The sequence below is a fragment of the Humulus lupulus genome, chromosome X (assembly GCF_963169125.1).
Source record: "Humulus lupulus chromosome X, drHumLupu1.1, whole genome shotgun sequence".
Taxonomy (NCBI): Eukaryota; Viridiplantae; Streptophyta; class Magnoliopsida; order Rosales; family Cannabaceae; genus Humulus; species Humulus lupulus.
The window spans coordinates 259,635,515-259,651,456 of NC_084802.1; the positions used below are offsets into that span (position 1 = coordinate 259,635,515).

General features: G+C 38.0%; 1 protein-coding gene across 1 annotated transcript; it reads left to right on the plus strand.

The window, feature by feature from the left end:
* The first annotated feature begins 10,708 nt into the window (after positions 1–10,708).
* On the plus strand, positions 10,709–13,430 carry LOC133806934 (heavy metal-associated isoprenylated plant protein 9-like). The gene is made up of 4 exons (XM_062245026.1): positions 10,709–10,852; positions 11,810–11,900; positions 12,135–12,417; positions 13,409–13,430. The coding sequence occupies exons 1-4, from the start codon at positions 10,709–10,711 to the stop codon at positions 13,428–13,430; spliced, it is 540 nt and encodes a 179-aa protein (XP_062101010.1).
* The last annotated feature ends 2,512 nt before the right edge of the window (positions 13,431–15,942 follow it).

Consider the following 15,942-nt stretch of genomic DNA (forward strand, 5'->3'; position numbering starts at 1 on the left):
TCACCCTGATGTCGTTGTCTGCACGATGGACACACTAGAAAACTTCACCAGTTGTCACCTCCGCCATGACGGTCGCCAAAAGCAACCCGTGTCCACCTATCCGTACTAGAAGGAACAAAAGAATCTAGGGCCTTTCTTTTCTGCTCACTGGAGCCAATACCCCGACTGGATCCAATAAAAGGAAGCACCATGCTCCTGGCATCGCGCCTAACTGCACTCTCTCTCCATATTTGATCTTCGGCCCCCTCAGCTGTAAGGGCCTTGTCCACGACCTGGGCATAAGTAGTAGTCTGTGGATCCAAAGTAATCTTCACATCACGGGCGATCATAAAATTCAATCCTTGTACAAATCTATTCCTTCTTGCCGCATCAGTCGGCACCAAATCTAGCACAAACTTCGCCAATCTATCAAATCTCAAGGCGTACTCAATAACAGTCAACTAGTTCTGAGACAGGTTGATGAACTCATCATCCTTCACAGTTCGGAATGCAACACTATAGCATTTCTCGTTAAATATGTTTCTAAACTGCTCCCAAGTCAGAATAGCCACATTCCTCTTCTGAGTCACTACATCCCACCAGATGTGAGCATCTTCTCTGAACATGTAGCTGGCACAAACTACCCTCTCGTTTCCTTCCACCCTCATAAAATCCAGGATGGAGGAAACCATATTCATCCACTGCTCTGCTCGTAGTGGGTCTGATCCACCCTCGCAGGTGGGAGGATGCCACTTCTTAAACCTCACATACAAAGGTTCCCACCTTTTCTCCATAACAGGCTGAACCGGCACTGGCGCCACAACCTGCTGAACCGACAACCCAATAACCTAAGGAGGGGCCTGCTGCCTCAACTGCCAAAGTTCTTCCTTAGTTCATTGCAGTCTCACTTCCATTTCGACAAACATTTCCTGCCAATTTGGTGGGGCAGGCGGAGGGTCCTGACCCTGTTGTCATCCTCAGCCATACTACCGTGGAGTCTCGATGATTATCAAGGCATCTTGACAATATGCCTGTAACCAACGACGCCGCTCATCAGGCATGATAACAACATCCAAAACCACCTCCCAATCAAATCAGCCAACCATAAAAGCAATCCACATAATATACAAATAGCATATAACACTCAACGGGCCATGCCTTGGCATCATGCATATGTTAATTCATTCATCATGCTTTATATAAAATAAGCAGAAAAACAGGGCAACTAAACACATATTCAAGCATATAAGTCAATCATTACCAACCAACCCTGAGTCAAGCTTGTCACTGACAGTGAGCGTACATGTTCAGTCAATCTATAGGAACCATAAACCTTGGATCACTTTGATACCAAGTTGTAATGCCCTACTTCCTTACAGTCGTTACTAAGTGAGTTTTAAACGTGCAATTAACTCGCTAATCGAGGTTTTAAGACAAAAGTGTTGTTAAACCTTAAACAAAGTCGCATAATTTAAAAATATATCCATCACTAAAGAGTATATAGTGTTTGACATTTAGGATCCCAAAATACTGTTTAGAAATATTTACAACTCAAAAATATAACTAAAGTTGGCTAAATGACAAAATTTAGGTTTAATACAAATATCTCCCAAAAATACCCCTCGCTGTGGCAGCCAGGCAGGCCAAACATGTACGCGTCGCTTCACGGTCTCCGTACTCATGGTTGGTCGACTTTCCCCTTGCCCTTACCTGCATCATCGAGCACCCGTGAGCCGAAGCCCAGCAAGAATACTCACACAAGTAAATAACATATGCATATCAATCATTCAACATATAATCAAGCCGCCAACAAGCAAAACACATACGGCCATGCTGTCCCAGGTGCTTTACCAGGCCCTGGGTTCGCGATCTACACCGTTAAGATATCCCAGGTATCCTATAGGGTCTCGCCCTGGAAACTCCCACTCCACGTGCTAAACGTTGCTCCAGACCCCCTTGTCGTATTCGGCCTTGCCGTTCTAGGCCTTCGCCGTTCCCAGCCGTCGCCGTTCTCAGCCTTCGCCGTTTCTGGCCCTTGCTGTTCACTCAAATATATGCACACATAGCATAACTAAATAAATACTTAAACACGAATAAACAGAATCAATGGGGCTACGCCCTGCAACATATTCATATAGGGTCGTGCCCTACAACACAAACTATAGGGCCTCGCCCTGCTCTACGGGTACAGCAGTTTTCTTACCTATGTCCCGAGCTTTCCAAGCACCGATGTCCCGAGCACGGTCCCCTAGTCCAAGCCTCGCTGAAAACCTAGTCACAATGCATCAACAACATCCGTCCATCAACTTCTAATCCATTAAATAGCTTTGGGTCATAATTCTAGTCTCCAAGACCTTGAATTCTATCAATCCGGGTGAAAAAATCCATCCTGAACCTTAACTTTTGGATTCCCGAGCCTAAAACCTCCTTGAAGCCCAAAAATGCACTAAGTGCTGCGGCCCCCTGAACCCATGCTGCGACCTGCCTCTACCAGAAACCCCCAACCCAAAAACAGGGCAGGCGCGCCACGACCCAAGCTAGGGTTTGCTGTGGCCCGCCCTTCATCCATGCCTCCAACTTGTTCTAGAGGGTCGTAGCTCAGCAAGAAAAATGCCGCGGCCCAACCCTTTGAACCTAGAAAAATCCTCCATTTTATCCACCAAAACCAAACCAATTTTCCCCAAAATCAACCCAACAATCCAAATCATTCATCACAAAAGTTCTACTATAGTCTCAGCAACAAAACTTAAGAATTAACCCCAAACCTCATCAAAAACTCAAGAATGATTTCTCACTTAGCTCACATGGATAACTCTAAAATATCATCTGAAATTCAACATAATTCAACAGGTTTAAAAGCTTACCTTAAGCTTAATTGAGTCTCTGAATTAATTCCCTAGGTTCCAAGCTTCTAGCCCCCAAAATCCCAGCTTTAAATCCTTAGTCTCTTGTTAGATTTCACCAAAATTCACCACGCCTTTAAGAGAGAAGAGGGAACCGAGAGATAGAGAGAGAAAGGGTCGGTTCCCTAGTTTCCGAGTGTTCCCTCATTTTGTTTTTTTTTAACTTAAGTCTCTAAGGTTATCTCAAAGGCTTGGGGTACCCAAAAACGTCCCCGAGGGAAAAATGGTAAATTTTACCAATATTCCCTCCTAAACGTTCTAACTTCAAATATATCTCCAAATATTTATTTTCATAACCCGACAACCCAATAAAACGTCTAATGCCCGAAATACCCCTTGACTCGCCTGAGTCAGGTATTCGACCTCGTTGTGACTTTCTAGCTAACCGCTCCCTAAGATTGTTTCGGTTCGTGCAACACAGATATATCACAATATATCACAATAATTACATGTATGCCCTGAACGGGATAAAATTACAAACATGCCCCTATTGACCAAACGGGGCCCACATGCATATTTAATTCACCTAAACATGCATTTCTAATCACATAGTCATCAAAATTCACATATTATAATATTAGGCAACTTATTGCCCTCCAGGCACGCTAATGAAAGCCCTAAGCCTTATTAGCAAATTTGGGACGCTACAATAATCTAACCTAGATCTGACTAACCAATCCAACCCTAAAATCTTGTCGATGTCATCCATACCCAACTCAATCTAGTCTACTGATAGTTCCCTGCCGTCCACCATCAATGGCAGTGCTCCAACCCATCTCCTAGAAACTACAAGTTCCCCTATAAGTAGTATAGTCCCAAACCTCGTAGGCAAAACCCTGGACACGTGTCGTGGTGCGCCCTAACCTGTGCCGCAGAGATTGGGTATCTTCAGGGACCCCCAGGGCCTTCTCACACACACGGGCCGCAGCACCTGAAGAACAAGGCCGCGACTCGAGCCCAAAATCCAGAAATCTTCAACGTTTTTAATACAAAAATCCCAAACTTTCCCTACCAAAATCCTCATCTTTCCCAAAATAAAACCCCTAACAAGTTCACTACAGCATACACAACATATATGTCCAATAAAATAGCTCAAAATTACCTTAAATCTCAAAATTCCTACTTAGGCACACTAGTCAAGGCACTAAGCCCTTCCGGCACACTAATCAAGGAACTAAGCCTTATTATCATTTTGAGAGGTTATAGGTTCCACAGTGCTTTAAAACATCTAAAACGTTCCTTTATCCAATTCCTTATTGTTTCTATCATAATTAAATCATACACAATCCCGTCACTTCCCATAATGTGACCTTGAATATCATCTGGAGAAATTGGAACCTATCCCTTCCAGATCCTCAGCCTCAGTAGTATCAACGAAAATTTTACTCGTGTTCTGTTTCTAACCGGAAGTAGTCCATAACATTCTCGATCGATCTAGATACGACTTGTCCAAATCATCCCTGCACTCTCTACTTGATGAATTTACGTGGGCCGCTAGATCATTGGTCATTTCAAGAGCCTTCACCAAATACCCATCATATCTCTTTTCTTGATCCTCAGCTAGTAATAAATAGATATGGGTCAGCTCATTAGAGCACTGTCCTGTCTTGCAACTGGGCAATGAATCATCCATCCTTGAGAATGGATACCTATTCATGACAATTACTTTATTTGGCTATCCATATGCAATACACATTCTCACAAACTTGGCCTTCTTCTTAACAAATCGTGTTGACATGTCCCATGATGAGATGCTCTGTCTAATCAACCCTTAAGTCAAATAACTTCTTCGACTTAACCTTTAATTCTTTCTACTCAGCTAGTTCCATTCTTCACGATTTCTCTGATACCAATTCTATAACTGCCTTAATGCCGTATCACACTCAATTCCATGACGCAGCAACAATCCAGTGAGTCCTTGTAAACCCGTCTGAAACCTCACTGGCCGATCAAGTTTTCATCTGGTTTAACTGATATAACCCTAGTGATTCCTACCACAATAACAAGGCATCCCGTAAATGCAACCGAGTCCTATCCTTTCAAATTCAGAAGTCACCATCCTTTCTTATAGTCCATCAGTGTCCCTTATTTGGAAAACTAATCCATACTCAGGATCATACCAAAGTCTTCATATAACCTGCTCAATAAATTATTACTGCTAACTTTCTACAAGTAATACTCTAACCAATCTCTTGGAAATTACCAATTTCTCTCAACAAACACTAAAATCTCAAGCCCCATAACGTAACAATCATATAGCATGTGCCACATGTAACACCCTGGATAACCAAGACCGTTACATTGTGTATTTTAAAATAGTGCAAGACATGCTAATCAAGGCGTTTGGACATAAATGTGATTCTAAAGTTAACTATCAAGTTAGGGTTAAAAGATTTTCATCATAAATGATTCATTTTCATTAAAAAAAATGTTTGGTACATGGAATCCCAACAACTGGGTATAAGTGGTAAATACAATTCCAAAAAACTGATACAATAAAAACCAGACTAATGGAAAAATACAAATTTAGAGCTCTATTCCTGTAACATTCCTTCGTCTGTGGCGATCGAGGAGCTGACGATGTACACTCCACCCCCAAAGCTATCAAACTCATGGTTGGTCTAGTTTCCCTTTGCCTTTACCTGCACCATGTAGCACCCGTGAGCCAAGGCCCAGCAAGAAAACCATAAACATTAAACACATTTAAAAGTGGTAGCATCCAATTAATCATAATCCAATTAATTCAATAACACAGCAGAGTACAAGCATTGAGCTAAACAATGGTAAACATGTATTTTCAAGCATACATCTCAATTAGTAATACAAATGTTCAGGGTTGGTGCCTTTAGGCCGAGCCCTCTGTTTATGTAGTTAACCCCGACTTGCTTAAGCTGAGCTGCGTAAAGTACATCTACCATCAACCCCAGCACCCTTAGGCCATACATTCATATAATGCATAACAATCATAAAATCACACAGTACAAATATTCAATTAATGGGATCCTCACTCATATTAACAACCACATGTGTGCAATTTTCTTACCTCGAATCCACATGGGTCCCGAGCACGATTCTCAATCTTGAGCCTTAGCGATAATCCTACTCACAATAACAATGGGTAACTATCAATCTCTAATAAAAATAAATGATTAGGGAACAAATATTAGCCTTCGAGACCTCGAATTCTACTAAACCAGGTAGTAGAATTTGTCCTGAGAACCTAGGTTTGAATCCTCGAGCCTAAAACCTTGTTTCCCCTTAATTTCCCATTTAGGGTCGCAACTTGCCTGTAAGGGTCGCGGCTTGCCCCTTAGACAGAGGCCCTGCCCTCCCTACTGGAGGGCACGGGCCGCGACATGCACCCTTCAGGTCGTGGCACACCTAAAGAACCAGAGGCATCCGACATCTTTAAGAACGCGGGTCGTGTCACCTGGAGATTAGGGTTGCGGCCAAAGGCCCCAAACCTAGAAATTCCCTCTTTTTCTTACCATTTCCCTCGATCCTTGACCTTAAAATCCAACCTAAACCTTTAGCCAAACTGAGATTCAAGCCCAAACTTCCTATCCTAATATCCTAAACATCATGTTCAGTCCATAAACAATTCCCTACTCCCCTCTAACACCTAAAATCAGACCTAACAACCATGTTCATGCAAGCTCTAAGTCTCAGTATTATTCCAACATAATTTAGTAATCAAAGGTTAGATTTTTACCTGAATTGATAATCTAAAATCCTTTGAAACCTTTGTCTGACCTTAGATTTGATTTTCCCCAGCTTGAACCAGATCAAATCCAACTTAAACCTTGAGTTCTCCTTCAGTTTCTTTTTCCTTAGCTTCAAAGTCACAAGAAGAGAGAGTGAGGGTACGTGAGTGAGAAGGAGAGGGAGTATTCTGTGAGGTTCCTTAGAGATTTCTGGTGGTTTCCTAACCTAGCTGATCACATATCCTAATCAAAAGACAAAATACCCCTCAAGACAACCCAACCCTTTAATTGTTCTAGGGGAAAAACAATCATTTCCCCGATTCTCGCTAACTCCCTCAAGTCATCCCACCAATTTCCAATTAATCTTGTCGTCTCCAAATAATTACCAAATACTTATTCAATACTCAATAAATTTGAAAATATTCTCTAAATTCCCAAAATACCCCTAGGCTCCCCCGAGCTAGGTATTAAACCCCGCTGTGACTAATCTGCAAACACGCTCACGAGGATCGCCTCAAACCATATACTGCAAATATATCAACATAATAATGTGGTCTCAACCATTTATCATATATAATAACATTTATGCCCTTAAATGGCCAAAATTACAAACATGCCCTGATAAACAGTAAAGGGCCCACATGCATATCTAACCCTCATAAACATGCATATAATATATTTACATAATCATAGTAATTATGCATGCCACATAGTCACTCATTTAACCAATTAAACACACACATATATATCAAATTATGCCCTCCCAGCAGGCTAATCTAGGTACTGAATCCTATTAGCATTTTTGGATCGTTACAGCTATCCCCTCCTACTGAGAATTTTGTCCTCAAAATTTAACTGAATAAATCAGGGTACTGATCCCGCATAGCTGACTCAAGCTCCCAAGTCACTTCCTTGACCTTGGTATTCCTCCATGATACCATGAATAGAGAAATCATCTTGTTCTGTAGAACCTTCTCTTTCCTATCTAGGAGCTGTACTGGTCGCTCCTCATACGATAAATCTATCTGTAACTCCAAATCCTCATATGTCAACACATGAATCGTATCTGAGATGTACTTCCGAAGCATAGAGATGTGATATACATCGTGAACCACTGGTAATGGTGGTGGCAAAGCCAATCTATAGGTTTGCCCTTATTCCTAAACTTCCTCACCCCTCGTAATGGTGAAACCCGTAGAAACATGTGGTCCCCTACCTGGAACTCCACGTCCCTACACTTGGGATCCGCATAATTTCTCTGTCTGCTGTGAGATGTGAGCATTCGAGCTCGGATCTTCTCAATAGCATCATTAGTCTTCTGAACCATCTCTAGTCCCAAATATTTTCTTTCACCCATCTCATCCTAATGAATGGGCGATCTACACCTCCATCCATCAACGGGAGGTACTTACTCCAAGACCCCTAGAAGTCTAACATACCCGATCTAAGCTTGTCTTCCAATACATGTATTGTCATCTCAGACTGCCCATCTATCTGAGGATGATAGGTTATACTAAACTTCAACTAAGTCCTTATAGCCTTCTGCAAACCACTCCAATACTTGGAGGTAAATATGGGATCCCGGTCCTATACTATATATTTAGGAACCCCATGGAGACATACAATCTCCCTCACGTACAACTCCGCGTACTGATCCACAATATAGGTCTTCCTCAATGGTAGAAAGTGAGCTAACTAGGTGTATCTGTCCACTATCATCCACACCAAGTCATACAGCCCCATTGTCCTGGGTAAACCTCTCACAAAATCCATTGTAATGTCTTCCCACTTCCACTCAGGAATAGACAAAGGTTGTGGCAACCTCGCTGGTTGCTGATGCTCGGTCTTCACCTGCTAACATATTAAACACTTGGCCACGTACTCAACTATGTCCTTCTTCATCCCAGACCACAAATATAAAGTCTGTAGATCCTAATACATCTTCGTGGTGCCTTGATGGAGTGAGTATGGTGTAGTATGGGATTTGTCAAGTATCTCTCACCTGATTCCCATATCCATTGGAACACAGATCTAATCCTTGTACCGTAGTAAACCAGTCTCTGAAATGGAATAATCCTTAGCCACTCCAGCTAGGACATTACTTCTAACATCCTACAACTGTGTATCATCCATCTGACCCACTCTTATCCTTTCTAGAAGGGTCGAATGTAAGGTAATATTGGCCAACCGGTCCACAACCAGCTCTATCCTCGCTGTAGCCGTCTCCTCTGCTAACTCCTTTGATATGCGTTTAGAGCTAAATAACTGTCCTGGGCCCCTCTGACTCAAAGCATCTGCTACTACATTGGCTTTCCCTGGGTGGTAAAAGATATCACAATCATAGTCCACCAATTCCAGCCAATGTCTTTGTCTCATGTTCAAGTCCTTCTGGATGAAGAAAAACTCACTACAAGAAAAAATGCTTTTAATAACACCAAAAATGTGCTATCAAAACATACCATAACACTTTTTGATGTGTTAAGACCGACTATGTTATCGTAGGTCAGGGTACTTTACATAACACTTTATCATTGTTATACAGATGTGTTATTATATTGTCAACGATAACACACTTTCTGCGTTATTTTAATAAATAGATCAATGTTTAATTATATTATTTATAGTCGATTATATAGCACATTTCAATACTTGTAAATTTGTGTTATACTGCACTTTAGTATAACACATTTTTTGTGTTATATAATGAAGTTTGCATAACAAAATTCTTTACATAAAAAGTGTTATTGTAATAGATATTATAACACAATTTTCGTATTATTTTAATATTTAGATAAGTTTAAATTCTCATTATATATTCAATTATATAACACTAATTTATTCTATTATATTTTTTTTATATATAATTAAAATTAGCTTTCTAATATATACTAGCATCATCAAATGAACTTTATTTTCAAATAACAAAAAGTAAAAACATTCAACATTGTATTAACATTCCACAAATTAGTTTAAAACATTCAACACTGTCATCAACAACAAAATGTTCTTTAACTATTCAAGTAGTCTTAAATATTCAACATATTGAAAAGTTAAGGTATTTCAGCACAAAATATTCTACAGCTGCCCAACACAAAGCCTTCAAAATTAGGCTATTTAGGATTTTTACCCCCCCGAACTATTACCACTACCATATCGTGCCCCCTAATTTTTTCAGGCCATTAAAAATTCCCCCCAAAATATTCACAGTAATGTAAAGAAGGACTTCCGTTAACTTTCAACACATGTGGCTAACAAAAGGCTGACATGGCTCTTTATATGCTGATGTGTCTTGGCCATGTCAGCGCCATGTGTGTAATTTTAAAATTAAAAAATCTATAATCATATTAAAAATTAATGAATTAAACACTAAAAAATAAAATTAATAAATTAAACCATTTTTTATACATTAAAAAAAATAAAAACCATATTTAAAAACAATAAAATTACACACATGGCGCTGACATGGCCAAGACACATCAGCATGTAATGAGCCATGTCAGCATTCTATGTTGAAAGTTAACGGAAGTCCTTCTTTACATTACTGTGAATATTTCGGGGGGTATTTTTAACGGCCTGAAAAAATTAGGGGGCACGATACGGTAGTGGTAATAGTTCGGGGGGTAAAAATCCTAAATAGCCTCAAAATTAAGTATCATTTTCTATTTTGCTTGTCACATCTGCAAAATAAACAAAGAAATATTTTATTGTTATTATCAAGCATCACAAATTACTTCAAGAAAAATGCTATGGAAAATATGTCCAAGAGAGGAAACCCCATACAAAATAATGAATTCACAACTACACAAAAGTAAACAAAGAAACCAAACTCTAAATTATAAGACATTGGTTCTTTTTTGCATTGATAATATCCTTTACAAGTCTAGATTTCCCAGATCTCCATAGTTCTGCCATCATTTCAAAGCACATCTTTTTTTTTCCAATCATCATGTAAGTCATATTGTGCCTACAATAGAATATAGAATAATATATTATATGTTTAAGTGTAGAGCTGAATATATAAAAAGAAACACAGTCATAAAACTTGTAATTCTACCTGAATAGATGCCCAAAGAACATTAGACTTGTCAAAGACTAGCTTATAAACAATCAATCAATTACAAAATGTCAGAAATAGAAGTCATGCTTACAAGTATAATGTCTAAATTGGACACTAAAAGAGGCAAAGACGTTCCACAAAACGATTTATTAGGGAGAGTAGACCAAGAAAAATCAAGAGCAGCCTCATACTTAGACGAAAGCATCTACGTAAACATTCAATGCCACACAATGACTTGAAAAGAGAACACTGATTAATTCCACATTAAATTAATGATCGTTTACGAATTTAACTTCTAGTAAAACAGAGTAGTAATAACAAGAAAGAAAATTAAAACTTATAAGATGTAAAACAAACCATTCTTACCAAGACCAAAGATCAAAAGTTAAAAACTTCCACTTCTGCCACACTCTATGTTAAAAGAAAATTCGAGAACTAGCAGTATTTCATTCAACTTGAAAAGAATAAATAATTACAACAAAGCATTAACTCAATAGCATAAAATAGTGTAAAAAAGAAAAACAGAAAATAGACAAGTAAATAATACCCTTCCTATTAACAAACTAGCCCCTCCAAGAGTTCAAAAAATTCAATAACAACCTCTAATCTTTTAAGAAATGCATGTATATATATACAACAAAACAGTAATACAAAAACATATTATTCAGATATAAATACCGAAAATAAGACACATCTCAAATATCACAACACCATTGAACAATTGATAAACATATTTAGAAAGCCAATGTTACACCAATACAGAAACATTTTGAGAAACCATATCCTTTAAAAATAACATTTCAATATGAGAATATCAAAATACAACAAAGATAGGTTATAATAAATGAAAAATCAAGCAATAAAACGTTTAATGGAGGACTCGTGATAATTCAAACGTAAAAGCAAGACTCATTATTTCATTAATAAAGGACTTGTGATAATTTGAAAATGCTAATGTGATTATTCATAAATATTTGTAACCAAATTTCAAAAATTCCCTTCTTAATTAAATGAAACTCAAAGCAATTAGGAATCTTTGATTGCACAAGTAATTTTCTCAATTATATATATATGTATGTATTCCATGCAAATTATAAGCCATATATTTGTTTATTTTATATTTATAAGAGCCAATTTAACTTGAATGGTGTGTTGTGTGATTCCAGGTTGATGGACCAGTTATTGTTGAACTGAGTGTAAACATGCACTGTGAGGCCTGTGCAGAGCAACTCAAGAGTAAGATACTCAAAATGAGAGGTAAAAAAAAAACAAAAGAGTCTTTCAACTGTTTGACATTAAGACTCATTAGAGAATTATTAAAGGGATTTTGGCTATATATCAGGTGGAGGGTCCTATCTGAAATAAATGACTAGTGGGGACTACTTTTTCTTATTAATAACTGTGCCAAGTTGAAAATATATAGCTAAACTAAACTAAAGTATTGTCCCGAAAAAGATAAACCTTTTAAGCTAAAAGCCTAGCTCAAACCAGAAGAAGCAAGTAAGGTCCAAGAGGGAAAGAATATTGATAATAATAATAATGAAAAGGAAGGAGAAAATAATGGTGATGAAGTGATGATGATCAACAATGTATGTGGAAGTGTTGAAGAGGAAAATATGAAGAGAATGATTCACTATTATCAGCCTCTTTATGTGATTGAACGAATCCCAGCTCCTCAGCTTTTCAGTGATGAGAATCCTAATGCATGTTGCATTTCAAAATATGCATGCATTAATTGTGTTCAAGTTCTAGATATGATAACACTTAAAGAAAAGTTATTATATATGATGTACAATATATATTATGTATGAATATTGATGTGTATACTACCACTACCACTGTTGATGATAGTATTTTTTTCGTCAACAAGTTTGGTGGGTAGTAATGAATAATGTGGTTAACTAATTTAGAGCTATAATTAATTATTATTCTACTCTCTATGTTCTAGCAAGAAATTGATTAATATAATATAAATCATATTCTGTATCTTGTGTTGTATGTAGTTCTTTTGTATATATAGTATATAAATATCTCAATACCTGACAAAAGCTTAAAATTTCAATTTTTCAATACCCTAGATCATTTTTTACTCCTCAACCACTCTGTTTGGTTCCCTAAATGCATACCAATCAAAACTAAAATAATTAGAGAACTTGAGGTTGCAGAAGAAATAAAAAGGATGAATGCAGTTTTCAGTCACAAAAATAATTTATATAAAAAGTTGTATCTCCTAATCACTCCAAAAATTCTTCAAGAATACATGGGTTATTCAACACATTTTTCAAATCAAAGAACCATAATCAAACACATATATTGAAATCAATCACTTCACTAGATATAGCTCTATACCCCATAAAACATAATCCCTAAAGATTCAAAGTTTGAATTTGATTTTCCAGTCCAATTTTCAAAGTCTCTGTTGGGCATCCTCGTAAATACCAAGCCCCTCAAACACAAATTATATATTAATTAAACAAAGAAAGAATACATATAACATAAAGTATACAATAATACAAAATCTCAGCCACGTATTCAACAATCTCAAACATATTTATAGATTTGTATTGATTCTTATTCAATACAAAGCATAATAATTTCTCAAGAAAAATATTAAAACTTTGAAGTACATAGGTCTATAACAATTAACAATTAAGTATAGATGCGAGAATTGTGAGGCCTTGCAATATTCAGAAAAGTGAGAAAGCTACAGTAGATTCATATACAAGTCCAAGAATCAATTATTAACACCTTTTTTTTTTCTGCAGATTATTAACAGCTCAGAAATAGTAAAATATATTTTAAAACAACATCATGTTCAGACTCAACAAAAGGGAAATAGAAAGGAGCTTACGTGTGCTAAACACGAACGAGCACACCAATGGGGAAGCACACGCCGGGATTGAGGTAAGGCCGTGAGTGAGGGAAAGATGTGGTGACTTCGCGAGGGTGTGGCTAAGAGGTATAAAAAACAGTATCTAGTGTTCCATCATTTATAAAAATAATACAAGGCATATAAAATATAAATAGCCATCAAAATTGGAAGTGAAGTTCAACTCAAAACCCATTCATAAATGGTTTCCCTCTTAAACTTCAAGATCCAAACAAAGGGTAATTATTACAAATATTGGTACATTGAATTACATAAGTATATACATATGAATTGTAATAATGTGAGTTTGTTCAAGTTAGTTATCTATTGAAATAACAACAATTCTGTCTAAAAAAAGTTATCCCCTAACATTATTGGTAGCTTATTATTAGTTACAACGATAGTTTTCCTTCTTGTTTTAACCAACTATACTTTTAAACAATTCCATTTCCCTTATTTAAACAAATGTTTCATAGACAATTTTAGATACCACAAAAACAAATTTAATCAAAAAAACTGGCCAGTAATGACAAATGAAGTATTCAAAAAATAAGACCAGCAGTTACAAGTATCCCCCTGAGTAATTTGCAAAAATTGAGCAAATATAGAGGTAGATTTGAGTAATTCACAAATTGTACAAACCATAAAATCGCACCTTAATTTTGGATCTCGCTTGTAACACCCCAAATCCCTAATGCGGTTTAATGGCTGGATTAGTAGGCCGGGAGGGCCATAACTGTTTAATTATGCCATTAAATAAATATATGCATGTTTATGTGAATTATATTATAATATGATGTTATATGCATGCATGTGGGTCCACATTTGAATATTGTGATGTTTTGATAATTTGGCCCATTGAGGGAGAATTTGTGTATTTGGGTGCATAATGTGATTTGTGAATGAGATCCCATTATTATGGAGATATATTCGAGTTATTCGGCATGAGACGGTCTTATATAATGGATTAGCAGTTTTGTCATAACGGGGTCCATTATTGGGTAATAAGGATGCTTATTTGATGATAAATTGGGAGTTATTGAGATCATGATGAAATTCCAAAAGTTTTGACTATAATGTCCCCGAGAGAGTTTTTTGGGGTCCTGAGCACTAGGTTTTATTTGAGGTTACTTAAGCTTGAAGTAGCTTGTCTGATAGAACGTACGTTAGAAAACCTCTCGTTCTTCCCCGTTAGTTCATTTTCACTGTTCGAAGCGTTTTCGAAGATATCTCGAGTTCTAGGAGTCGGAATCAAGCAAGGATCGAGGCATAGCGATCATAGGAAAGATTAGAAGCTTCTTAACCGAAGGATTTGGCGAGAAACAACCCAATCGAAGGTAATCTAAGTTTAAAGTTTTGAGTTTTTAGAGTTTCTATGCTTTGAATTGGCTTTTGTGAATTGTTGAGTTTTTGGTTTGATTGAGCCTTGGGTTTTGATGTGTACACCCTAAATATCCACGAGTTATTAGCGAGCTAGAAAAGGGCATAATTCAGTCCGCCACGTGAAAACCGTCTACCCGGAGCTACTGTTACGAGTCTCCACCTCTTTAGCCTGAGCTAACCAAAGGACTAGCAAGTATGCTCGAAGGCATCGGGTCAGCAGTATAGATATCACGAGCTGGCGCTACATCAAGCTCGAGGTGCGACATAGATCTGGCACCCCCGACAATTTGTGAAGTCAACCACGCAATGTAAACGTGCACATATCAGACATCACGTGTCTGCTCCATTCCTGAATTCTCGGACACGCAGCATAAACGTGCATGTTCAGGCACCCCATGACTGGTTGAGGCCATGGGGCCCATTACCCCCCTTACCCATTGATTAGACAACACTTCATTGTCAGATTTTAGGAATTAATCATAAGTGTCACAGAGGTGACATGATGGGTAAGAAGGTCACGGGATGACCCCCTTTAACATCACCTAGATAACCTCTCCCTATAAATATGGAGACCCTGGGCGTTGCAAGGGGTTGGCATTTTGATTGTAAAGAAACACCCTGTAAGGTATACTCAAGAGATATCAATAATATTGACTGGTGGACTAGAGGGATTTTAACCTTCGAACCACCTAGAAAAAGGAGTGATAACCTTCCCACAATACTAATTTCGCCAGTTTGTAGAATTAATATTTATACATTACGGTTCACTATTCAGCACTAACCCACGCCGTTTATTCATATAATTACCTGTTGGCGAAGAACCGTGTCAACAGTTTGGTGCTTTCACTGAGAGGATTTAGATTGGTGCTATTGCAGAAGCCTAACCACGGTGGTTACTCGTTCGAGGCATGGTAATGAAGCGGGTCAACGTGATGGGCAGGAGGCCCACCATGCCGCCATATCCGATGAACAAATCCCCGAGGTTCAGTAGCGACTGGGAAAGGAGCCAATGGGCCAGGGCGACACCGGAAGTTCGGCTCCCCAACC